The sequence below is a fragment of the Dipodomys merriami genome, unplaced genomic scaffold, assembly GCF_024711535.1.
Source record: "Dipodomys merriami isolate MVZ:Mamm:240054 unplaced genomic scaffold, mDipMer1.0.p SCAF_137, whole genome shotgun sequence".
NCBI lineage: Eukaryota > Metazoa > Chordata > Mammalia > Rodentia > Heteromyidae > Dipodomys > Dipodomys merriami.
In genome coordinates, this window is record NW_027202682.1 from 1,088,905 (window position 1) to 1,114,745 (window position 25,841).

At 61.0% G+C, this 25,841-nt stretch overlaps 1 protein-coding gene across 5 annotated transcripts; it reads left to right on the forward strand.

Annotated features, from left to right (window-relative positions):
* On the forward strand, positions 1-25,771 carry LOC138825380 (calpain-15-like). Of its 5 annotated transcripts, XM_070019846.1 has the most exons (13): positions 1-27; positions 11,728-12,018; positions 18,381-19,752; positions 19,925-20,133; positions 20,227-20,410; positions 21,328-21,551; positions 22,028-22,153; positions 22,317-22,469; positions 23,276-23,437; positions 23,531-23,763; positions 23,871-24,019; positions 24,103-24,281; positions 24,397-25,771. In XM_070019846.1, exons 2-13 carry the CDS (start codon positions 11,840-11,842, stop codon positions 24,572-24,574), a joined length of 3,348 nt encoding a protein of 1,115 aa, XP_069875947.1. In that variant the 5' UTR covers positions 1-27; positions 11,728-11,839; the 3' UTR covers positions 24,575-25,771. The 5 variants fall into 5 exon arrangements, with proteins under 5 accessions (XP_069875947.1, XP_069875949.1, XP_069875946.1 ...); XM_070019848.1 differs by lacking the exons at positions 1-27; positions 11,728-12,018 and having other exon boundaries at positions 18,098-19,752; positions 24,164-24,281; positions 24,397-24,490; XM_070019845.1 differs by lacking the exons at positions 1-27; positions 11,728-12,018 and having other exon boundaries at positions 18,099-19,752; positions 24,164-24,281; positions 24,401-25,771.
* The last annotated feature ends 70 nt before the right edge of the window (positions 25,772-25,841 follow it).

The following is a 25,841-nucleotide window of genomic DNA, read 5'->3' on the forward strand; positions in this document are numbered from 1 at the left end:
CCGGAGTCCGCGCCGCGGCTCGCGGAGGTGAGTGTCCCTGGCGGCGGGGTCCCGGGGCCGGGGCCGGGCGCGGGCATCGCCGTGCGGGGCTCCCGGCCGCCCGCAGCACCTGCCTGTCCTTGAGCGCCCTCTCGGGCTCCGCGCCGGCCGCTGCGGGCGGGCGTTTGCCGCGGGGCCTCGGCCCGGCCGCCCGGGGCCGCTGCGGGAGGCGCCCCGCGCCCGCGCCCCGCAGCCGCTGCCGGCGGCGGGAGGTGCCCTTCCGGGGCGGGGGTCCTCGGGGGCTGCGGCGGAACCGTGAGGCCAGGGCCGGGAGGGCGCGCGGAGGGAGCCCCGCCGCTCGGGGCGCCCGGGCGTGGAGCGTGCCCCCGCGGCGCGGCCCGGCGCGGCCCGGAGGTCGGGCTCGGCCCCGGGTCTCTCCTGGGGCTCGCGGGGTGCGCTTCCTGCGAGGCCCTGCCCTGCTAAGGACAGGCGTCTGGGAGTTTGGAACCTGGAGAGGCCGCACAACTTCATAGGAATTTACCACCCGGGCCTCTGAGAGCAGGAACAGCCTGGCCCCGACTCTGCCACAGTTTGGGGGGCATCTGAGGCCCCCCGCCACTCACTCCCCCGGGAAGCCAGGCTTTTCCTCGATTGTGACATTGCTGACCTTAGCTGACTTCTGAGAATTCAAGCGTGGTAGTTTGGCAATCTTCATCTTGCAGATGAGGAAACTGAAGTTTGAGGTACCACAGTTGCTAGCGGGAGAAGGGCAGTTGGAGCTGCAGTTCCAGGTCTTTGACTCAGCCTGCCTTTCCGAACTCCTTCTGCTACCTCATTCCTGGCAGTTGGAAAGAAGGGTTTTGATGTCCTAAAAACCTTCAGAAACTACACGCTGTTCACACGCTGGTCAGGAAAGCACTTGAAGGCAGGCAAAGCAACCCGTGGTCGAGCTGTGTGATAGCTTCTCCTAGTATAGCAGCGCCGATCGGTGCTGAGACGGCAAGTGATAAGAAAAAGCCATCTACAGAAACCAGGAATGCCATGGCTTGTCCTGTCGGTGTTTACCCTGGCCTGTCACGCTACCCTACACTTGGAAGCTGAACTGGCTTTTGAGGCACACCTGGCTTTAGTCTCTTCATCGAATATTGAAGCTCCGGATTCAGACCCAGAGCAGTGCACTGAATGCCCAGAGGGCCTCCACGGGGCCTCCCTGTCTTTCCGTCTGGTCTGGAAGGCATACCTCCTGGCTGTTCCCTCTCTCGTTCCCACCCCACACCCATTGTGGCACCTGAAGTAAGAGTATTCTGAAGGACAGTGCGTTCCTGTTCCTCACCTAAGCTATAACTCACTTCCTAGCTCCTCAGTGACCGCAGGCTCTGCCACCTTCCTCTCCCACCCAGCCTCTTCCCTCGGGGCCTCAGCTGTATGCATAGATCCACTTGATCCCCAGGCCTCCTCTGTCCAGTAGGCCTGGGATGGCTCCGACATCATGCTGGCTTCTCCCATGGGGTCTGCTAGTAGCTAGCACTCAAGCCTACATGATCCTCCTGCTCAAAACTTGCAGGCACTTGGAAGGCAGCCTGTTTCTGTTCCTCAGAAGGCCCCGATGCCCAACTCCACCCAGCCCCATGCTGAGCAGGTTGCCAGTGAGTATCTAAAGGTAGCTCCTTGCTGCAGGCTGCTCTGGGTGAGAGTATTACCTCAGCTTGGTCCACAGAGGCAGTGCTGCCCGCTCTGTGGGCATAGGAGGTGGCCTCACTAACCTTAGCTTGTTTCTGAGTGTGACTGTTGACCACATGTTACTGGGAGAAGACAGGAAGCGCTGGTTGGGGATGGGCCTAGAGCTCAGCTACACCCCTTGCCATTCATGGGACACAGCATGGCTGAATGGAGACTGTGACAGTAGTCCAGAGAATGCAGCCAGGCAGGGTGTGGAGTAAGAGCTCCAAGAACACCAGGGCACCCTGCCTCAGAACAGAGATCCAAGAGGCACAGGGCCGGGCCCTCAAGGTAAGCTGCGAGGCCTGGAGCCTGAGCACCCCTTTGCATTCTTCTGTACAAGCCAGCAACGTGGCTGTCCCTGGCAGCGACTCATCCGACACTAGGTTGGGCTCACTTGAGTCTCCATGTCATGAAAGCAAGTGGGACAAGTTCACAGATCTCACCCCAGGTATCCTGGCAAATGCCGGTCAGCTCTGTTTCATACTTAATACCCTGCTCCCCTCTGGTGGGGTGCGGCCGTCCCCCCATCCTGTGTGGACAAGCTGGAAAATGTGCGTGGATAGGACTTTGGACATTAGATAAACAAGTTGATACCCACTGTGTGAAGTCAAGGTACAGCTGTTTTCTCGGGGAGAAGGAACATGCATGGCTACAGAGCAAAGTCCTTGCACCCTCCTCCACTTTTCTTGAAAGGTTGCCCTTTGAAGTTAGAATCACTCAGGCAAATTGAACCTCTTGGACTGTCTTTCCTTTGCTCAGTCCTTCTGCCCATCTTCATGGGAAAGACTTTGAGCTCTGCAGGTGCTGGAGCCTCTGCTCTAGAAGGTAGAGAGGCCGGTGCTCGGTGGGGAAGGAAGTGCCAGAGGCCTGCTTTGGAGCCAGGACCCCATTCTTACAGCTTCCTCTGTGCCTTGCTTTGGGGCCTGCAGAGGACTGGAGTGCGGCTACGATCCCCCCCTGCCTCCAGCAGCCATTAGGCTGCATAGACCACAACTCCTGTCTTGCCACCACTTGGCAGACAAGAAAGATGGAAATGCCAAAAATGAGAGTACTTGTCTTATACCGTTTTCTCTGTTAAAAACAATGTTCCATTGAACACTGAACTTCTGCAATAAAAGCATATCCCAAGTATGTTCCTATTTTCCTGACAATACCATTTTGAAGAACAGTTGCTCTTTCTGTGATGTATCGTTAAGATGGTGTGTATCTCCAAAGACACAGAAGCACAAGTAGACACACACACACACACGTGTACACACATGTTCACACACGCACACCCTTCCATGCTGAGGAGGCTGCAGGACCGGCGTGAGTGCAGATCTCCCTCCAGACTGCTTTCCTTGAGCCTAGGAGGGCACCTGTCTCCTCCGGCCCTAGCAGGCGATGCCTGGAGTCCAGCCTCAGAGCTACCCTGAACGGGCCAGCAGTTGCAGCCCCAGTTCTGTTCTGAGGCCTGGCCTTAACTAACTTCTGTCTTTGAGTGGCTGAAAGATTGGGATTGGGAAATGCTTGACAGAAATGGAGAAATCTGAAATTCAAGAGTCAGAACAACTGTCTCTTCTGGTGCTAGCTCCTGCTTGGGAGAAAGAGTGAAAGGATACACGTTTCCCAAGGCGTAGTACTCTGCTAGGGGGCATTTTTTATTATTAGTAGAACCTGCGGCTTCTCCTGCCTCTCTTGTCAGGTCCCCGGAACTGTTCCCATACTGAGAGGTGAAACTGCCAGCTGCCAGTGCTCACGTCTACAATCCTAGCTACTCAGGAGGCTGGGCTCTGAGAAGCTCCATTCAGAGCAGCCTCAACAGACTCTTACCTCCACATTACTAACAAAAAGCCAGACGTGCAAGTGTGGGCCCAAATGTTAGAGTGCCATTCTTGAGTAAAAAAGCCAAATAGAAGGCCCTGGGTTCAAGCCCTAGTACCCAGTACTGGCCAAAAAAAGGGGTGGGCTGAGATCAGGAGAGTGTTGTTTCTTAGATGGCTCAGAAAGGGCCTGAGGGCCTTCTCCTGATTACCTGCCACGCTGAGCAGGTGCCAGGACAAGTAGAGCTGAGCCTGAAGCAGGGGCTGCCTGTGGGCAGTTGGAGTGGCCAGGTGATACCAGAACCTGTGTTCAGCCATTTGGCCTGAGCCCTGCCCCACATGGGTGTCGTTCCCAGGCAGTCCCAGGAAGTGTGCCAGCGAGGGTGACCTGTGGCACTTCCCCAAGTTCTGTTCTTTGTAGTAGAGCTGACTTGAGGTGGGGCCAAGACAGGGTTTTGTTTGCTTTGTGGTCAGTTGTGGGGCTTGAACTCAGGGCCTTGAGCGCTGTCCCTTAGCCTTTCTGTGCTAAAGGCTAGTGCCACTTGAGCCACAGTGTCACTTACAGATTTTGGGGTGGCTTTTGGAGGGGTTTTTGGTATGATTTTGTCTTTGTTTTGCCAGTACTAGGGCTTGAACTCAGGGCCTGGGCACTGTTCCTGAGTTGCTTTTACTCAAGGCTAGCACACTACCACTTCCAGCTCTTTTCGTTTATGTGGTACTAAGGAATGGAACCCAGGGCTTCATGCATGCTAGGCAAGCACTACTGCCAGGCTTCATTCCCAGTCCCACTTTGAGGTTTTGAGTGGTTTATTGGAGATAAGAGTCTCACAGACTTTCCTGCCCAGGCTGGCTTTGAACCCTGATCCTCAGATCTCAGCCTCCTGAGTAGCTAGGATGACAAATGTGAGCCACCGCACCCAGCTAGGACAAGAACTTTTAGAGTCCCCATCTCTGCCATTCTGGCCGCTGGACTAGGCGAATTGGGTGGAAGGGGGGTTAGTATGTGCTAGATCAGAACAGCGAGTAGCCAGTTAGACTCAGGAGGCCTCGGGTCTCCTTTTTTTATTTTTGGTCTGTTATGAATCTTGAACTCAGGGAGGACCTGGGCGCTGTCCAGCTTTTTTGCTCAAAGCTAGAGCTCTACCACTTTGAGCCACCAGTTTTCTGGTAGTAAAGTGGAGATGAGTCTCATGGACTTTCCTGCTGGGGCTGGCTCAGGTTCGGCCTCCTGAGTAGCGAGGATGACAGGCGTGAGCCACCAACTCCTGGCTGGCTCTTAATCCTGAATTTTTAGATTTCTTCATTTTTGCCAAGCACTTCCCAATCCCAGTCTTTTAGCCACCACTCAAAGATAGAAGTTAGAAGCCAGCCTAGGTAGGAAAGTCCGTGAGACTCTTATCTCCAGTAAACCACCAGAAAACCAGATACAGCACTGTGGCTTAAGTGGTAGAGCACTCACCTTGAGCTGAAGAGCTGAGGGACAGCGCCCAGGCCCAAAGTTCAAGCCCCACAACAACAACAACAAAGGATAGACGTTAGGAATGAAGTCCAGGCCCCAGAACAGATGTAGGTTTTAAAGGAACGGGTCCCTGGGTAATAGTGCTGAGGTGACACATTGAACTCCCGCCCCTCACCACCACCCCCCCATGCCACCAGGTAGTCGGCGGTGGTCTAGTAACACTGTGGAAGCAGGCAGAGCCTGGCTCAAGTGGCCAGTCCAGACTGGTGCCCAGAGGCCATATTTACCAGAGTCTAGACCCTTACAGGAGAGGCAAGCCCTCTTGGTGGACGCCATAGCGACCAGGCTGCTTGTAGCCCCCTTTCTAGGCACACGGGCAGCTTGTCACTTTTCAGCCTCTGGTGAGCTGATTGCCCGGTGCTGTGGTTTCCCTATAGGTTTATCTGGGCTGCAGAACTGTTGGTAGAGTAGCAAGGTTGGGGTACTCTGACAAGAAGAAACCCAAGGCCCCCGAAGATCCCCAGTTCACACCCTGCCAGCCTGAGTTCCCTGGGAAAGCCCACGTCACTGTGGGCCTGTCATTCAGGGTGTACTGAGGGCAGACCTGGGGTGGCCCCTGTACCCTGCCGGTGGCCCCGGCTGGTGGGGGGCGGGACTGGTGTGTGTGTGAGCCCCCAGCCCTCCCCGTTGTCACGCCGCGGGAGCCCTGGCTCGGTGGCATGGCTGCCCCAGCCCGGAAGAGGACGCTCGGCTGTCCTGGGAATGCCGCTCTGCCCGTTCCCGTGGCACATGGAGTCGCCTGCGCTGGGTGGGTCCTGGCCTGGTTTCTGGTAGGGACGGCCCTGCCTTCCGCAGCAGTAGCTGCACGCCTCCGCTGTTTGCTTGGAGGAGGCCTTGGAATCGCTTGTCGTCTGGCCTGGGGGCCTCCCGGTCTGATGGGCACCGTTCTGAGGTAGGCTGGGCGGCTCTGGTGTCGGGCCGGGCCTTGTTGCTCTGTGCTCCCTCGTCTCCGTGGGAGTTGTCTTGGGTTTGCTGCAGCTACAGTGGCCTGGTATTGAAATGGCCCTTCGTGAAACTGACCAAGAAAGGCAGGAGTGACGGAGGCGTCCCTTGGTGTGGGAGCTCCCTTCTGTTCTTCCCGTGGGGCGGGCCGTTCCGTGTCCCTGGCACTCCAGAGGGGGAGCCCACCGGGACTAGGGAGCCAGCCTCCCGCCCCGGCCTTCACGGGCGCTGTCCGCGGTCTTGGCTATTGTACTGTGAGGTCCTTGGCTAGAGCAGAGGGCAGGCGGACCAAGGCCCCCCACAGTGGTTGTCCAGCCCTTCAGCAGCACCACGCATCTTGCCTACCCTGTCTCCAGCCCCGAACACCTTCTGAGACGTACCCTAGGCCAGTGCTGAGAATCATCCTGCTCAGGACGGACTTGAGACCAGAGCCAGGACCTGGCCCCTGGCCTAGTGCACACCCACCTGCCCTGTGGAAGCCCCGAGCTGGGTTTGTCCTGGGTAGACGCCCCACTGTGGCCCGGCCAGGGCCCTGGTAATTAGCACTTGTCCTGGCAGAGTCTGGATCTAGGTCACTGCCCCCAATTTAAAATTGGAACGGAAGTTCCCAGATGAAGGCAGAGGAGCGCCTGCCCTGTGGTCCTGGGATGGAGCAGGTGCGCGCCCCGCCCCCGCCCCCGCCCCCGCCCCCACCCAGCCTTCACAGCACGTGTCTTGTCTTGAGCATGCCCTGCCCCTTCCCTCTGACTCCGGAGGCTGGTGTGGCTACGGTGCTCTCTGTCATGCTGCAGCTAGAAAGTCCATGTCTGAGCATCGTGGGTTGCCTCTCCAGCCCTTAGAACAGCCTGGTCTGGGGCAGAGATGGAAGGGCATTGGCTGGGTACACCAGCACAGAAGCAGAGTGGGGAGCAGCTCGCGCCTCCTTGGAGAGCGGCGTGGGCCTGTCTCCCAGGCCAGGGACTGCCCTGCTCTGCCGGGGCAGATAGGCTGGAGGGGTAAACCAGATGTGGAACGGAACTGGAAACTGTCACCCCTGCCCTCCCGAGAGAGGCACGGGCATTCCCTGACAGGCCTTGGCTCCTTGTCGCCCAGAGCCAGCATCTCAGGCCAGGAGGAGGCCAGCTTGAGGCCCTGTTGGGCAGATGGACCTCATCTCTACTCTGGGCTGCTAGAAGGGCAGGTGGGGCTGTGGGAGCCACACTGCAGGACACACCCACACCCCTAGCAGGACAGCGAGTACTTGCTTCCTGCTTTCCCCTTGAGTCTGGGCTGAGAGCCCCCACCGGGAGCAGGTCTGCTGCCCTGCAGCTGCTTGCTTGCTTCCGTCACCCTCGTTTGTTCAGGGAGAGTAGGAGAAGAGAGCATGGGCATGCTGCAGGAGCTCAAGCCTACAGTCCCCGCTACTCAGGAGGCTGAGAGCTGAGCACTGCAGTTTGAAGTTGGTTGGCCCAGACAGAAAATTCCTTCAGTCACTATATCTAATTAACCAGCAAGAAGCAGGGAGGGAAGTGTGGCTGAAGGGATATGAGTGGAAAGGCTGAATGAGAGCACAAGGCCCTGAATTCAAGCAGCAGTGCGCGCGCGCACGCACACACACACACACACACACACACACACACACACACACACACACACACACACACACACACACACACACACACACACACACACACACACACACACACACACACACACACACACACAGGAAAAGAGATGCCCTGGCCCATTTCCCAAGGGAAGCTCAGCAGTGCAGGGGTTGTTGTGCACTGGTGTCTGCTGGCGACAGCTGGGGACGTGCCTGACTGGGCACCTGCTGGACACCTCCCAGGGTCAGCAGCTGTGTGCATGGGAGCCCACGAGATACCCTGTCCACACCGAGATGGAAGACCGTCCCAAGGGCTGGGCTGGCCTAGGCAGTGGTGGAACATACTTGTCATTGTAGCACTCAGGAGACTGAGGTAGGAGGATTGAGAGTTTGAGGAGCAAGACTGTATCATGGGCGGGGGGTGGGGAGGGAGGAACTAACCAGTAAAAGGATACCCAGTATCTCAGTAATATCCTTTGTAATGCACTCATACTGAAAGAGCAACATTGCAGATATATTGGGTTACACAAAGTACATCAAAATTCTCTTGCAGCTAGGCCTAGTGGCTCACGCCTGTCATGCTAGCTACTCAGGAGGCTGAGATCGGAGGATCTCGGTTCAAAGCCAGCCCGGGCAGGAAAGTCCGGCAGACTCTTATCTCCAATGGACCACCAGAAAATCGGAAGCGGTGCTGCGGCCTAAAGTGGTACAGCGTTTGCCTTGAGCAAAGAGCTCAGGGACAGTGCCCAGCTCCCGAGTTCAAGCCCAGGGGAAGTGACAACTGTGTAGTTCAGGCTAGCCTAAGTGCCCAGGGCCTTAGCCCCCTGAGCGCAGCGAATTGCAGGAGTGTACCACTGTGCCTGGATCTGTGCTGTGCTGCCGGGCCAAGCTTCTGTGGAGGGCCTGGCTAGGAACCATGTTGTGGCTCTGGGGCAGGTGATCTTTGAAAGTAGCCACATGTGGAAGCAAGTGAGCATGGCCACATTCCACCAGTGTTTAGACCCTGCAGGTTGAATTGAATAACTTTTACCTTTTGATTTTTTTTCTAGCCATTAAAAAAAAATGTAAAAGTCAAGCTGGGGATGTAGCTCAGTGGTGGAGCACTTGCCTACAAATAGCTCTTAAGTTTGATCTCTAGTACCAGAAGAAAAGAAAAGTTACAAAAGCTGTTCTGATCAGCTGTTCATGGATCTGAGATCTGCATATGCTAGGCAAGGGAGTCCCTGAGACACTTACCTCCAATTAAACACACACCCCTACTTCAAAGACAGTGCCACACACACACACACACACCTACCTCAGAGACAGTGCCATACACACACACACACCTACCTCAAAGACGGTGCCACACACACACACACACCTACCTCAGAGACAGTGCCACACACACACACCTACCTCAAAGACGGTGCCACACACACACACACCTACCTCAGAGACAGTATACACACACCTACCTCAGAGACAGTGCCACACACACACACCTACCTCAGAGACAGTGACACACACATACACCTACCTCAGAGACAGTGCCATATACACACACCTACCTCAAAGACAGTGCCACACACACACCTACCTCAGAGACAGTGCCATACACACACACCTACCTCAGAGACGGTGCCACACACACACACACCTACCTCAGAGACAGTGCCATACACACATACCTACCTCAGAGACAGTATACACACACCTACCTCAGAGACAGTGACACACACACCTACCTCAAAGACAGTGACATACACACACACACCTACCTCAGAGACAGTGCCACACACACACACACCTACCTCAGAGACAGTGCCATACACACACACACACCTACCTCAAAGACGGTGCCACACACACACACACCTACCTCAAAGACGGTGCCACACACACACACCTACCTCAAAGATAGTGCCACACACACACACCTACCTCAGAGACAGTGCCACACACACACACCTAACTCAAAGACAGTGACATACACACACACACCTACCTCAAAGACAGTGTCACACACACACACCTACCTCAGAGACAGTGCCATACACACACACCTACCTCAGAGACAGTGCCACACACACACACCTACCTCAAAGACAGTGACATACACACACACCTACCTCAAAGACAGTGCCACACACACACCTACCTCAGAGACAGTGCCATACACACACACCTACCTCAAAGACAGTGCCACACACATACCTACCTCAAAGACAGTGACATACACACACACCTACCTCAAAGATAGTGCCACACACACACACCTAACTCAGAGACAGTGCCCATACACACACACCTACCTCAAAGACAGTGCCACACACACACCTACCTCAAAGACAGTGCCACACACACACACACACACACCTACCTCAGAGACAGTGACACACACACACACACCTACCTCAAAGACAGTGCCATACACACACACCTACCTCAGAGACAGTGACACACACACCTACCTCAAAGAGAGTACACACACACCTACCTCAAAGACAGTGCCATACACACACACACACACATCTATCTCAAAAACAGTGCCATACACACACACACACACACACACCTACCTCCAAGACAGCAGTGTTGCTGCCGACCTGCCTTGTCTGTGCCCCTAGTCACGGCCACGTCCTCACTGCAGACCCCACGGCATTCAGGTCCTGCTCTGTCGGTGGGGGAGCTGAGCAGCCAGGGTCTTACGGAGTTGCTAGGCCAACCGCGGCCAGTTCCTTGGGAGAAGTTGCCCCTCGGACTCTGAGAAAACCATCAGGTGAATTCGCTGTTGCCCAGGGCACCCAGCTGGTTCTAACTGGAACCAGGTGGCAAGACACCACAGCCCCCACTGGGCCTGGAGCACTGGGAACATTGAGAAGGCCTGGGATTCGTGCCACTGACCCCTCAGGCATCCGGAGCTGGCGTCCCCAGGCCTGCTGTGCACCAAGGACACATCCCAGCCCCTTTTCTACCTTTCCTAGCTCCATCTTGATACCAGCGTGACTGTCCCCGGTGTTTATTAAAGGGCTGATGCTGAGTGACAGCAGCGTGAGGACTGCTCTGATCAGAGCCTGATAGAGTGCTGACCCACCCATGGGAGAGCAGCCCAGACGCCCACCTTGGCCCACTGCCCTGGAAGGAAACCCTAGTGACCTAGTATCCGCATCCATGGGTCAGCTTCCCAAGTCCCAGTGAAGGGACTCAGTGCTTTGCTTGGTTTCATTCCTCAAAGTCAGCTTTTGTGAAATGGCCATTTCTGCGACACACACAGTCCACCTGCTGAGACTCCAGCCGAGATCCAGGCAGGCCCTGGAGGGAGACCAAGAGGCCTGGCCCATGCCTGGGCCATGGGCAGCCTCAGGTCCCTTGTATTTCCTGGGGTCTGGTTCAGGCCAGGGACTGTGGTTGGCATGGTCAGCTGCCATCCAGAAGGCTCAGCTTAGCCCAGACACCTTGGGTCGGTCTCTCTCTCTCTCTCTCTCTCTCTCTCTCTCTCTTTCTTTTTCTTTCCCTCTTTCCCTTCCTCCCTCCCTTCTTCTCTCCCTCCTCCTTCCCTTCCTTCCTTCCTCTTTTGGTCAGTTGTGGGGCGTGAACTCTGGGCCTGGGTGCTGTCAGCTCTTCAGCTCATTGCTAGCGCTTTACCACTTGAGCCACAGCGCCACTTTGGGTTTATTTCTGTGTATGTGGTGCTGAGGAATGGAACCCAGGGCCTCATGCATGCTCCGCCACTGAGCCCCCTTCCCAGCCTCGAGCCCTGGGTTTCCCTCTCACCTTCAGCGGCTCTGGGCATCTCTGAGGCTGACCAGACTGCCGCCTCTCCCTCACTTTTCCTTTCTTTGGCTAAATGCTTGCTTGTCCCTTCCCTCTGTACTAAGGCCACGCTGGTGGGTAAGGTTGGTGGGTCTTGGGACAGGTGGGGCAATGTCCCGGGCCCCCGGGTGTGCTGCGGGTCAAGCATCTGTGGCTGTGGAGGATGCTGACTTTCAGCCTCCAACGCCTGTCCCCTGGTGAGCCGGCTGTGAGGGGAGCCTCGTGGTCCGCCCTGAGCCCTGCCCCTGCCCTGCTCCCTTGGCCCACGCCTGGTGGCGTGGCAGGCTGGGACACCCTCCAGGGCCTCTGGGCTCGGTCTGTGAATCACACTGTCTTCTCTCTATTCTCTCTCTGTTTATCTCTGTTGTTGTGTCACCGACCAGCCAGCAGCCTGTCTCCGGCGTGGGCACCCTTCCCGCTCCATGCTCCCGTTGGCGCGCAGTTGGCCAGAGGTGACCAGGCCTGGCTCTCGGCGTGGCCACGCTCAGCGGGGCCATGGGGAGCTCTGCCTCCTCCCTGGCCGCCGAAACCGAGTCGGACCACGGCTTCCCCAGGGGGCCCCCCTACTCGGGGCCCCCTGCAGCAGCTGGCTGGTGTAGGAGCGGCCCCGGGGGAGCTGTCTGGGGGAGTGCCCTGGTCGCCAGACAACACACACGTCCCCCCCGGGCCCGAAGGTAAGAAGGCGGGAAGGGCTGTCTCTGGACAGGAGGGCTCCTTTTCAGCAGGTCCCTCCTTGGCAAGGTGCTTGCTCAGAATCCAGGCACTGGAATCTCACACCTGTCATCCTAGCTCCTCAGGAGGCTGAGGACTGAGGATCACAGTTTGAAAAGCCAACTTGGGCAGAAAAGTCCATGAGACTCTTACTTCCAGTTAACCACCAAAAAGCTGGAAATGGAGGTGTGGCTCAGCTGGTACAGTGCCAGCCTTGAATGGGAAAGCTAAGCAAGAGGGTGAGCCCTGAGTTTGAGCCCCAGTCCTGGTGTGTGTGCGTGCACATACGTGCCCGACATACACGCACAGTGTGTGCTTCGAATTAGGATTCCTGTTTCTCAAGCCAGCCACTCCGGTAGTTCACTCCTCACCTGAGGTACGGTAGAGCTGAGAAACTGATTATCTCTACTATTGGCTGAGCAAATCTGGAACCTGTCCTCGTCCCAGGATGCTTGGCATAGCCCGCCGCTGGGCAGTGCTTCCCATGGCCAGTGGTGCTCTGAAAACTGTCCGGAGACCCTTTTAGGTCACCGGCCACCAGCGGTGGCCCCTGTGGTCAGTGAACCCAGGAGTGCCGGTGTGCTGCCTCAGGTCCTCTGGGGCCGCTGCTCCTGGGCTGTGTCTCCCCTGCTCCCACATGGCTGCCTGCAGGGCAGCATGAGTCTGCATTTGCTTCGGGGACCTCCACCGGCCGGGCTCCCTCCTGTGGAGAGGAGGCCTGGTGCTCTCCAGGCCCTCGGGCCTGAGCCCCGGGCAGAGTCTGCAGAAGTAGCTCTGCTTTCTGGGTGCCAGCCCTGCCCCTGCTGTAGATGGCCCACCCGTCCCCTTGCCATCTGCTGGGTGTGGGAAGGGCAGACATAGAGGTGCCGGGTGCGAGATGGGCCTCCTGGAGTAGCTTGAGCACCGAGGTCTGAGCCCCTGGCTAGAAAGGCCCTGGAGGAGGTCACAGTCCTTAGGAAAGTCCAGAAACTGAGTGACGTAAGTAGATGGGAGCCATTGGGTGTTCAAAGTTCACAGCTGTGCCAGGGGCTCTGTTCCATGTGTGAGTGCGCGTGTGTGAGAGTGTGCACATGTGATGCCAGGGGCTCTGTTCCATGTGTGAGTGTGCGTGTGTGTGAGTGCGCACGTGTGAGTGTGCACGTACGATGCCAGGGGCTCTATTCCATGTGTGAGTGCGCGCGTGTGTGTGTGTGCGTGTGTGCATGCACATGCGATGCCAGGGGCTCTATTCCATGTGTGAGTGCGCGCGCGTGTGTGTGTGCGCACGTGTGCATGCACATGCGATGCCAGGGCTCTGTGCCATGTGTGAATGCGCATGTGGGTGAGTGTGCGTGTGCGTGTGTGTGCGTGCACATGCGATGCCAGGGCTCTGTGCCATGTGTGAGTGCGCATAAATGTGTGTGTGTGCGTGCACATGCAATGCCAAGGCTCTGTTCCATGTGTGTGCATGGGAGTCTGCATGTGTGAGAGAGACAGAAAAGGGAATACTAAAAATTAATCTTCAGTTTCTCTCATTGGTACCACAGTGCTCCGAGGAATGCCTTGGTGTGTGTGTGTGTGTGTGTGTGTGTGTGTGGTACTAGGGTTTGAACTGTCCCTTCCACATAACAGGCAAGCACTCTGCCATGAATTCACACTTCTGCCTCTTTTGCTTTCTTGGGAGATAAGGTCTTGAGTCCACCCTGGACTTTAGCTTCTTATATAGCTACAATGAAAGGCACAAGCTCCACACCCAGTTTTTATTGACTGAGATCAAATCTCCCAAACTTCTCACACAGGCTGGCCTTGAACCATGATTTTAACAGTTTAGCCTCTTGAGTTGCTAAGCTTATAGGCATGAGTCACCTTGCCCAGCACCATGTCTTTTATTACCTTTTTTGCCCAGTCCTGGGTCTTGAACTCAGGCCCTGGGCACTGTCTCTGAGCTGCTTTTGCTCAAGGCTAGCACTGTGCCACTTGAGCCACAATGCCACTTTACCAGCTTTTTCTGTTTGTGTAGTACTGAGGAATCGAACCCAGGGCTTCATGCATGCTAGGCAAGCACTCTACCACTGAGCCACCTTCCCAATCCCCTCCATGTCTTAAACAGCTTTTTTGAGATATGGCTTTGTATAACATCAGATTCACGGGGGCTGGGAAGGTGGCTCAGTGGTAGAGTGCTTGCCTTGCATGCCTGAGGCCCTGGGTTCGATTGCTCAGCACCATATAAGCAAAAAGAAAAAAGCCGGAAGTGGCGCTGTGGCTCAAGTGGTAGAGCGCTAGCCTTGAGCTGAAGAGCTGAGGGACAGCGCCCAGGCCCCACGACCGGACTCCCAAAAAAAAAACAACAGATTCACCTTTTATAAGTTCAGTCATTTTCAGTTATTTCCTAACTGTACAAACATCACAAGCCAGGGTATAACATCTCTGCACCGCACAGAGATTACACCAGTTTGCTGACCTGCTTCTCATCTCCAGGTCTGCCTTCCCTAAAAGCTGCTCACAACGGGAGTTGCGGTGCCTCGCCTCGGCGTGGCTTCCACACGAGCCTGTTCACTGCACGCCACCCCTCTACTCCATGGGCGAATGAACGCCAGTGTGTGACAGTGTGTGTGGATTTCACTCCTTGTCTGTGGGTGAAGCTAGACCACCTTTGATTGTCTGCTCACAGACGCCTGTAAATAGCTCTTTGACCCTTCGTGTTAAATGTTCGCGTGGGCGAATGAACGCCAGTGTGTTACAGTGTGTGTGGATTTCACTCCTTGTCTGTGGGTGAAGCTAGACCACCTTTGATTGTCTGCTCACAGACGCTTGTAAATAGCTCTTTGACCCTTCGTGTTAAATGTTCGCGTGGACATAGATTTTCGTGGTCTTAGGTGGGTCCCTGAACTGGGGCTGCTGGATTTGTGGTGAGTTATGTAACATTCAGAGAAGCTGCATGCTGCTTTCCCGGCAGCTGTGTCGATTTTGTTTCCACCAGCAACGTCAAAGTGTTTCTGTTCTCTGTCCGGACGCTGCTTGTAATGGCCTGGCTTAGTCTGTTCTCCGGTCCTGGAGGTGTGTGGTGTCCTCCTTGGTCTGGCTGGGCGTGCTGAGCATCTTGCGTGTTTTTGTCCACCTTTATATGTTTTCTTATTTCCATTCATGTCTATCCTCAGGAAAAACTGTTAGAAGTAGACTTGCTGGCCCGGGCCGTGGCTGGCTGTCCGCAGCCCAGCGCTAAGGCCGCGTTGGCCGGAGGCACACCAGCCAGCGACGCCACTCGCTTGTCATATGGGTGAATGGTTTTCCCTTCCTCTTTTACTATGTTCACGTGTACAAATGGAACTTGGAGACTTTTAACTCCTGAACTAGGGTCATCAGACATGTCCTTCTGGAGTGAGGGAGGGGAAGGCTCGGCGCGGCCCTCCTCCCCCACCCTGCCGCCTGCTGGGCCCACCTGTGCTGACGGGCAGGTAGGCGTGGGCCTGCGACATGGACACGGGCACCGTGGGAAGCAGGCAGTGACGGGCTGCGGGAGCCCTGCCAGCCTCTGCCACCCCCACTGCAGGGGTCCCAAGCCCCCTGAGCCAGCCCTCCTGTCGGGAGCCTGCTGTGTCTGATACCCCGCTTCTGGGTGTCTCATCAGCAAGCAGGGAGGAGGGCACACCCCACCCAGGAGAGTGGGTTGGTGCCTTCCTTACCCCAAGGTGACCTTGAAGGAAGACATGCCCTCCACTGGGCAAAAAGACTTGAGGTGCAGTCTGCCTTGGGGAGCAGCTGCTGACCTGAATGCAGCATCCTCCAGAACGGTGAGTCAGACAAAGGCTGGGCAGTGGACAGGCGCTGCACCTGTCTCCTGGCATGGCCTGCCAGACTGGCCACAGGGGAGGTGAAAGGGCTTCAGCCAGGGTCCTGCGCAGGTGCTGTGGGGGACACCACACGCCCCACTGGCTCCTCCCGAAGGGGCAGGTGTCTCCGGGTCTCCGGCCCTCCCCGGTTACTCAGGTGCTTTGATGTGTAGGCCAGGAGCTCACGGCCTCCCTGAGAACTGGAGCTGATGTGGGCCCACCAGAGCAGGGCCTGCTCCCTGCGGACCTGCTGCAGCGCCTCTGTTGACTCCAGCCCTGCTTCCTGGGGGGGGGGGGGGGGTGGATTCCTCTGTGTCCTGCAGTGCAGGTGCCTCAGGGCTGACTCCACGAGCTTCATGATTTAAGGGCACCTTGTGTGAAGAATCGTAAAGAATCTTTAAACCTTGTCGGGCTGGGAAAGTGGCTCAGTGGTAGAGTGCTTGCCTTGCATGCCTGAGGCCCTGGGTTCGATTCCTCAGCACCACATAAGCAAAAAAGAAAAAAGCCGAAAGTGGCGCTGTAAGACCTGAGGGACAGCGCCCAGTCCCAGAGTTCAGGCCCCACGACCGGACCCAAAAAAAAAAAAAAAAAAAATCTTTAAACTTTGGTTCTTCATTTCCGGTGCTAGGGATCAAAACCAGTGCCTCACGCATGCTACATGGGCACTCCGCCTGGGAATGACACCTAGCTCTGGTTGGAGAATTCACAAAGGCCTTGCCACCTATTGAAAGGTTGGTCTGACCCTTCAGCTCCAGATGCAGGCTTTGCTTTGCAGGCCTGGCCTTCTGCTGCATTAGGAGTCTCAGGTCTGGGTCCTGTCCCATCTGCCCACCCCAGAGGCCCACAGCTCAAAGCCAGCCAGGCAGCCGCTGTAGGAATCCCTAGTACGACGGCCTCCCCTGGCAGCAGAAAGGCCATCAAGTGCCATCCAGTTTATCTTGTTTATCAGGTCCTGTCTTGGTTGAGATCTACCCGTGCTACATACGGAATCATTCGATCGTTTGTGCCCTGCCTTCCCTCCTCCCAGGTGTGGGCTGGCACCATGCCCCAGTTCAGCTAGGCCCAGGGGAAGCCGTGGCCACACAGACTGGCTCCTGGGGTCAGTAGGGACCTGCACGCTCTCCTTTCCAGTGCTGTGTGTTTGGTTGTTTGTTGTATGTTTTTGTCAGTCATGGGGCCTGGGCACTGTCCCTGAGCTCTTTTTGCTGAAGGCTAGTGCCCTACCACTTTGAACCACAGTGCCATCTCTGGCTTTCCCATGGGTTAATTGGAGGTAAGAGTCTCTTAGACTTTCCTGCCCAGGCTCCTGAGTGGCTCGGGGCAGGCATGAGCTGCCAGCGTCTTTGAGGCTCTTCCTAGGTCTGTGCCAACAAGTAGGGTACATCCCGGGAGGAGCTCCTAGAAACTGCGTGGGGCCCAAGGCTTCTCTCTGGAGACGCCTCCTGGGGAGTGGGCCGCCCTGGGGTGTCCAGCATGGCTGTGCTGAGCGGAGGCCCATTGGGGTGCTCGTGTGTGTTGGTGGAAGTTTTTGTAGAACATGGACTCTGAGGGAGCTTTGACCAAGAATGGGTCTCCGTACCGGGGGAGGTGAGAGGCTTGGGGCTTTTCTGGGTACAAAGGCCCAAGTCAGACCTGACCCACCTCTGGTTCAGGGGCTGAGCCCAGCCTAGTGCAGCCACCAGACTGCGGCTCCAAGGCTCTTAGAAAGCCCCCTCGTGCCTTTGGGTCTTCCGTGTAAGGAAGACTGCCTGCCTTCCTGCCAGCACTCAGCCCGAACCGTGGGAGGAGCAGCCCAGGCAGCTTCTGGAACAATTGTGGTACTTGGTCCAACTTGTTTCACTGATTCTTCTGAAGAGGCCAGTTTTCTTTCTTCCTGAACCAAGAGGGCCAGAGGCACATGCTTTGTACCTCCATGTAAAAAGCAATTGATTTCTCCACAAAGCAGAGTATTGGGCGTTGGTTTGAGACTAGGAGTTTGGAAATGCCTTGGTGGTTTTCACCCTGCAGCCGGCATAGGCCCAGCCCCCTCCCCACCCACCCGGTGGGGCCTGGCCCCACCTGAGGCCAGCCTTCTTCCTAGGCACGAGGCCCTCACCTCCTGCCCTGGGGACTGCATTCCACGTCCACCTCCACTGTGGGAGGAAGGGTGTGGCACGTCGCAGGATGGGACCTCGTGCCCGACCCTGGGCAGCCTCCACGCAGCTCGGCAGTGTGTGATGCGGGTGCCAAGTCTGCGGGGGCACTTGCGCAGCCCCAGGGCTAGGGCCCCCAGGGGCACCCATGCCCCGCCGTGGACGGAGGTGTCACTGTGCCAAGGATGCTCTGGGCAGATGGCAACACCCCTGCCCTCCTGAGCTCCGGGCAGAACTCAGCCTGGCCCCAGGGGCCCACATTTCTCGTCTCTGGCTCTGCGGCTGTGGACGGCCGCCTTCCCAGGGAAGGGTGACGTCCGGCGACTCACAGCGCGGTGTGACCACAGGCCTTGTGGCACCCGCCGACCAGCCCTTTCCTTGCAGCCACACACACTCGCCCGGGTCTATGGCCACAGCCGGGGAGTGGTCCTGTGCGCGCTGCACCTTCCTGAACCCCGCCGGCCAGCGCCAGTGCTCCATCTGCGAGGCCCCCCGGCACAAGCCCGACCTCGACCACATCCTGCGGCTCAGCGTGGAGGAACAGAAATGGCCCTGTGCCCGCTGCACGTTCCGGAACTTCCTAGGCAAGGAGGCCTGCGAGGTGTGTGGCTTCACTCCAGAGCCCGTGCCCGGGGCCTCCCTGCTGCCCATCCTCAACGGCGTCCTCCCGCGGCCGCGCGCCGCCGTCCCTGCGGAGCCCAAGGGCAGCGGCCAGGAGGCGGCGGGGCCGGACGCGGGGCCGGAGCCGGCCGGTGAGGAGGCCGGGGCCGAGCCCGGGCGCGGCTGGGCCTGCCAGCGCTGCACCCTGCACAACACTCCGGTGGCCAGCTCCTGCTCGGCCTGCGGGGGCCCCCGGAGACTGTCGCTGCCCCGCATCCCCCCAGAGGCGCTGGTGGTCCCCGAGGTGGTGGCCCCCGCGGGCTTCCACGCCGCTCCTGCCCCGCCCCAGCCCGACCTCCTCGGGAGAGGCTCGGGGGCCGACCCCCCCTCCGCGGACCCGGAGGCCCCCAAGGCCCCGCCCTTCGGCCCCTTCTCACCCACCCTGCAGAACAATCCCGTGCCCCGGAGCCGCAGGGAGGTCCCCCCCCAGCCGCAGCCGCCCGCGCCCGAGGCCGCTCAGCCCGCGCCCGCCACCAGCCAGGGCCCGGGCCGGGCGGCGGCCGGGGCCTCGCGCCTGGCAGAGCTGCTGTCGGGCAAGCGGCTGAGCGCGCTGGACGAGGAGGCCCCGGAGGGCGGCCCCGGCCCCGGCGAGGCCTGCAGGGACACCATCGACCTGGCCGGAGACACCGTGCGCTACACCCCGGCCAGCCCCTCCAGCCCCGACTTCACCACCTGGTCCTGTGCCAAGTGCACCCTCAGGAACCCCACCGCGGCCCCCCGGTGCTCGGCGTGCGGCTGCTCCAAGCTGCACGGCTTCCAGGAGCACGGCGAGCCTCCCCCGCACTGCCCGGACTGCGGCTCGGACAAGCCCGGCCCCTGCGGCGGCTGCTGCGGGCGCGGCCCGCCCTCCGCGCCCAGGGCCGCGCGCGCGCCCCCCGAGCGGCCCGGCCAGTGGGCCTGCCCGGCCTGCACGCTCCTCAACGCGCCGCGGGCCAAGCACTGCGCCGCCTGCCACACGCCCCAGGTCCTGGTGGCCCAGCGGCGCGGCGCGGCGCCTCTGCGGCGCAGGGAGAGCGTGCACGTGGAGAAGCGGAGGCAGACGGACGAGGGCGAGGCCAAGGCGCTCTGGGAGAACATCGTGGCCTTCTGCCGGGAGGTGAGAGCCCGCGCTGGGCCGTGCCGGGGGCGGCCGGGGGCTGCCGGGGGCTGCCGGGGGCGGGAGGCCCGGGCCGGCCGGGTCCCTCTGCGCCGCGGCACCCCTGCCGCCGCCGGCTGCGCCCCGCCCCGCCCCGCCCCGCCCGTCTGAGCGCCTGGCTGTGGTCCCGCAGAACAGCGTGAGTTTTGTGGATGACAGCTTCCCCCCCGGGCCCGCGTCGGTGGGCTTCCCGGTGGGCGACAGCGTCCAGCAGCGCGTCAAGCAGTGGCTCCGGCCCCACGAGATCAACTGCTCCGTCTTCAGGGACCACGGCACCCCGTGGTCGGTCTTCCACACCCTCCGGCCCTCCGACATCCTCCAGGGCCTGTTAGGGAACTGCTGGTGAGGCTGCGCTCTCCGGCCGGGGTCGGTGGGCTGGGGTGCGAGGCCGGCCCGGGTCCGGGCGCGCGCGGTCAGGCGGCCTGCCTCCTGCAGGTTCCTGAGTGCGCTGGCCGTGCTGGCCGAGCGGCCCGACCTGGTGGAGCGCGTGATGGTCACGCGCGGCCTGTGCGCCGAGGGAGCCTACCAGGTGCGCCTGTGCAAGGACGGCACGTGGACCACGGTGCTGGTGGACGACATGCTGCCCTGCGACGAGTCCGGCTTCCTCCTCTTCTCCCAGGTGGGCGGGGCCTGGCGGGGGCGGGGCCGGCTGCCCCCTCTTCTCGCAGGGGGCGGGGCCTGGCGGGGCCGGCTGCGTGTGACCAATCCAGCTTCCTCCTCTTCTCGCAGAGGGCGTGGCAGGGGCGGGGCCGGCTGCCCCTCTTCTCACAGGGGGCGGGGCCGGCTGCCCCTCTTCTCGCGGGGGGCGGGGCGGGGGCGGGGCCGGCTGCCCCCTCTTCTCGCGGGGGCGGGGCCGGCTGCCCCTCTTCTCGCAGGGGGCGGGGCGGGGGCGGGGCCGGCTGCCCCCTCTTCTCGCGGGGGGCGGGGCGGGGGCGGGGCCGGCTGCCCCTCTTCTCGCGGGGGGCGGGGCCTGGCGGGGGCGGGGCCGGCTGCCCCCCCTTCTCGCGGGGGGCGGGGCGGGGGCGGGGCCGGCTGCCGTGTGACCAATCCAGCTTCCTCCTCTTCTCGCAGAGGGCGTGGCAGGGGCGGGGCCGGCTGCCCCTCTTCTCACAGGGGGCGGGGCCGGCTGCCCCTCTTCTCGCGGGGGGCGGGGCGGGGGCGGGGCCGGCTGCCCCCTCTTCTCGCGGGGGCGGGGCCGGCTGCCCCTCTTCTCGCGGGGGGCGGGGCGGGGGCGGGGCCTGCTGCCCCTCTTCTCGCGGGGGGCGGGGCCTGGCGGGGGCGGGGCCGGCTGCCCCCTCTCCTCGCAGGGGGCGGGGCCTGGCGGGGGCGGGGCCGGCTGCCCTGTGACGAATCCAGCTTCCTCTTCTCACAGGGGGCGGGGCGGGGGCGGGGCCGGCTGCCCCTCTTCTCGCAGGGGGCGGGGCGGGGGCGGGGCCGGCTGCCCCCTCTTCTCGCGGGGGGGCGGGGCGGGGGCGGGGCCGGCTGCCCCTCTCCCCGCAGGGGGCGGAGCCCGCCTGACCCCGCCCTCTCCCCCAGGCTCAGCGGAAGCAGCTGTGGGTGGCTCTCATCGAGAAGGCGCTGGCCAAGCTGCACGGCTCCTACTTTGCCCTCCAGGCAGGGCGCGCCATCGAAGGCCTGGCCACGCTCACCGGCGCCCCCTGCGAGAGCCTGGCGCTGCAGGTCAGCTCCACTAACCCCCGCGAGGAGCCCGTTGACACTGACCTCATCTGGGCCAAAATGCTGAGTTCTAAGGAGGCTGGGTAAGAGGGGCGGGCGCTGCCACCGCCCGCGGCGTTGGGAGGCGAGGCAGGCGGAGCGGTGGGAGAAGCGGGGGGCCGCGTCCTCGGACTGCGCCTCACAGAGCTCCGCGCGGGCCGGTCAGAACCGAGAGGCCTGGCCAGAACTCGGCCCCCAGCGGGGCCAGGCCTGTTCCCACCTCGGGAAGGCCACATCCCATCCCGGGCCGGAGCTCAGGGTCTCCTGATCGAGAAATGGGCAGGATGAGCACACGGAAGGGCCCTGTGAAGTGGAGGGTGTGTTCTGAGACCTGCCTCCACCTGAGGCTTGAGAGAGGAGGCCCGGCTGCCAAGGCCCCCGCCCTCGGCTGGCCCTGGGCCCGTCCCACAGGCCTCCCGAGCTTGGGCAGAACCCGTCCTGAGGGCTTGTCCCCACAGACGGCGAGGAGCCTCTGCCTGCCCCCCGCCCGTCCATCAGCAAGGGTCACCTTCCTGCACAGGTTCCTCATGGGGGCTTCCTGCGGCGGAGGCAACATGAAGGTGGATGACACGGCCTACGAGAGCCTGGGCCTGCGGCCTCGCCACGCCTACTCCATCCTGGACGTCCGTGATGTCCAGGGCTCCAGGTAGGGGCCCAGTGGCAGGCAGCCAAGCCTTGGACATGGGTGGGAACGGTGGGGAGTGGTCGTGGGTTCTGGCCCCGTGGTCTGCCTGGTGGGAGCCGTGGGGAGCCAGTGGGTCCCCAGCCCCGAGGGGTGCCGTCGTGGCTCTCAGCCCTGCGGTCCACAGGCTCCTGCGGCTCCGGAACCCCTGGGGCCGATTCTCCTGGAACGGCAGCTGGTCAGATGAGTGGCCACACTGGCCAGGGCACCTGCGGGCCGAGCTCATGCCCCACGGCAGCAGCGAGGGTGTATTCTGGATGGAGTACAGCGATTTCATCAGGTACCAGACACCCTGACCCGTCCTGCAGCCCTCCTCTCCCACTCACCTGGGCAGGACACCGGCTGGGCTGACTGCAGAGCCCAGGTCTGCATATTGGTGTTGTTCGGGGGCACAGGTCAGTCAGCTTGCTGTCCCGGAGAGAAGCCAGGGACCCGTGGCTCGTGCCTATAATCCTAGCTGTTCCAGCAGTTAGATCTGGTGGAGCAGGAGTTAAAGCTAGCTCAGGCAGAAAAGCACATGAGATTCCATTGAAAAAGGAAGAAAAAGGAAGCAGGGCTGGAGGCCTGAGTTCAAATACTAGAACCACCAGAATAATACATGAGTAGAAGGAGGAAAGGTTTCTGTGGTTTCTCAGTGCACAGGCAGCTGGCTCTCTTGCTGTAGGCTTATAGTGAGGAAGAAATGACGACCTACAGGGCCTGACCAAGCAGATGGAGGCTAGGAGGCAGAGAGACAGGAAGGGACCAAGGTGAGGTACAGCCTTCCTCTAACAAGACACGCTCAACATGAACTCACTGTCCCTGGTGGGTTAATCCATTGAGGACACCAGCACTCTTGTGAGCAAGCCATTTCTCAGCAGGAGACAATCCTTACACACCTGAGCTCTGAGGGGACACTTAACCTCCCACGGGAGGCAGCCAGGTCAGCAGAGCCTTTCCCCGGCGTGGTGAGGGCTCTCGGGAGGGCGTGAGCCCAGGGCCTTGCTGGGTGCCCAGAGCCAGGCAGCAGAGGCCCGCAGGGTGGGGCCCACCCCGGGCAGAGGTCTGAGGCTGCGGTCTCCTCAGAGGCCTCGTCCTCGCCCCCAGGTACTTTGACTCCGTGGACATCTGCAAGGTCCACTCGGACTGGCAGGAGGTGCGGGTGCAGGGCAGCTTCCCCAGCACGGCCAGCCGGCCGGTGGGGGTGACGGCGCTCACCGTGCTTGAGCGAGCCTCGCTGGAGTTTGCACTCTTCCAGGAGGGCAGCAGGTGGGCAGGCAGGCGGGCGCTTCTCCCGGCCCCCCCCGCCCCCCCCACCCCACCACAGCCACACGAAGCCCCCGCCTGCGCTCTGACCCGCAGGCGCTCCGACACCGTGGACAGCCACCTGCTGGACCTTTGCATCCTGGTGTTCCGCGCCACCTTCGGCAGTGGTGGCCGTCTGAGCCTGGGCCGCCTCTTGGCCCACAGTAAACGTGCTGTCAAAAAGTTTGTGAACTGCGACGTCATGCTGGAGCCCGGGGAATACGCCGTGGTGTGCTGTGCCTTCAACCACTGGAGCCTGGCCCCGCCGGGCCCGCCCACTGCCGCCCAGGGTAATAGCCCCCGCCAGGCCCCCCGCCCCTCCCGTCCCGCCCGCCTCCCCACGCTCCCAGCCTGCCCCAGGAAGGCCGCTGGCCCCTTCATCCACACCCTCCCACAGCCCTGGGCCCCTCGGCCGGCGCGCCTCCCGGCCACGTGCTCGCGGTGTACAGCTCCAGGCTGGTCATGGTGGAGCCAGTCGAGGCCCAGCCGACCACACTGGCGGACGCCATCATCCTGCTCACGGAGAGCCGCGGCGAGCGCCACGAGGTAGGTGTGCGGTGGCCCGGGGGCGGGAGAGCGGGGGGCGGGCCCCTGTGCCCACCAGCCCCGCGCACCCTGTACCCGCGCAGGGCCGGGAGGGCATGACCTGCTACTACCTGACGCACGGCTGGGCGGGCCTGATTGTGGTAGTGGAGAACCGGCACCCCAAGTCCTACCTGCACGTGCAGTGCGACTGCACAGACAGCTTCAACGTGGTGTCCACGCGCGGCAGCCTGCGCACGCAGGACAGCGTGCCACCCCTGCACAGGTGGGTGCCCGGCCCCCGCCCCTCCCGGCCCCGCCCTGCCCGGCCCCGCCCCTCCTGCCCCCTCCCAGCCCTGCCCTGCCCGGCCCCACCCGTCCTAACCAGCCCTTCCCCCCAGGCAGGTTCTGGTGATCCTGTCCCAGCTGGAGGGCAACGCCGGATTCTCCATCACCCACCGCCTGGCACACCGCAAGGCCGCCCAGGCCCTCCTCAGCGACTGGACGGCCTCCAGGGGCACCCACAGTCCCCCGCTCACCCCCGAGGTTGCTGGCCTGCACGGGCCCCGGCCGCTGTGAGGGCCACACCCGGGGCGGGCTGTGTGCAAACCACCCCTGCCCCCTCCACATGCACTTTATGAGGGAGACCCTGAAGGAGGGTGCTTGAACCAGAATCTCAGGACCCCACCTGGGGGGGCCGCTGGCTGCAGGGCACGGCTTCCCTGGGCCATCCCCCCCTCCCCCTCCCCCACCCTGGGCACCGCAGCCCCTTGGCCAGGACCCCATGGGGGGGCCCGCTGGCTGCAGGGCAGGGCTTCCCTGGGCCATCCCCCCCACCCCCCACCCCACCCTGGGCACCGCAGCAGCTTACTGGCCAGGCTGCCCAGCCACCAAGCAGAATACCTCGAGCCAGCTGGGCCGTGCGCCTGCCCCTCCCACCCGCCGGCCCTGGAGATCGCTTCGGGCATTGGAGCCACACCGCAGTGCCCCTCCCCGCCAGCATGGCAGCCAGGGTCTCTGTTCACAAAACCAAATCTAGTGAGAGCTGGAACTCCCCTTGAGGTCCATGGCTTCCTGCCTCAGTTTACCCAGCCCAGCTCCCTGCCCTCACGCGGTGAATGGGGTCTCTGGAGCCTGTCACACGGGCAGCGCATTCCAGGAGCAGGTTCCGGTGGCCACAGGCCAAGGCTTGCAGACAGGCCTCCTCCAGCTGCCCCTCGGTGACTCTATGCAACTCCCGGAATGCCTGCCAGGACTGAAGCCATGACCGGGTGTGGGGCTGGGGCCAGGCCTGGCCCGGCCTGCTGCCTAGAGGGTGCTTTGTCCTCCACGCCTCCGACCACGGTCAGGCGGACCAGCCCCACAGAAGGACCCCAGCCCCATCCCAGGCCCGAGCCGGGCTCAGCTGCTTCCCCGGCCCAACCAGACCAGGAGGCTGAGCTGCCCACCCGCCCAGTGTCCCCCAGCCGCTCGTCTGGGCCGGCTTCCTGGGCCTCCTGCCCCTCTGTCAGTCTCCTGCCCGCCGCCCCCCATCCTCCCCCCCCCATGGCAGCCCCCCCCCCCCCCCGCAGGGCTTGCAGTGTTTTTACACTGAGAGAAGCCCTCCCTCCCCCTGGGCCCCCTTTTACTCCGAGCTGTGAATATTTTTAACACTGTAAATACAGCCAGCTCTTCGGACACAGAGACTATTTTATCAGCTGCCAGTCCCTTCCCGTTCTGATGACTCCATGGGCGGTTTCCACTCAGGCTCCAAGGACCAAATAAAAGCATTTTGTTTCGTAAGGGAGCCTCCTGTCCGTCTTCACCCCTCTAGGGCCCCATGAGAAGGTGGCTGTCGCAAGAACCA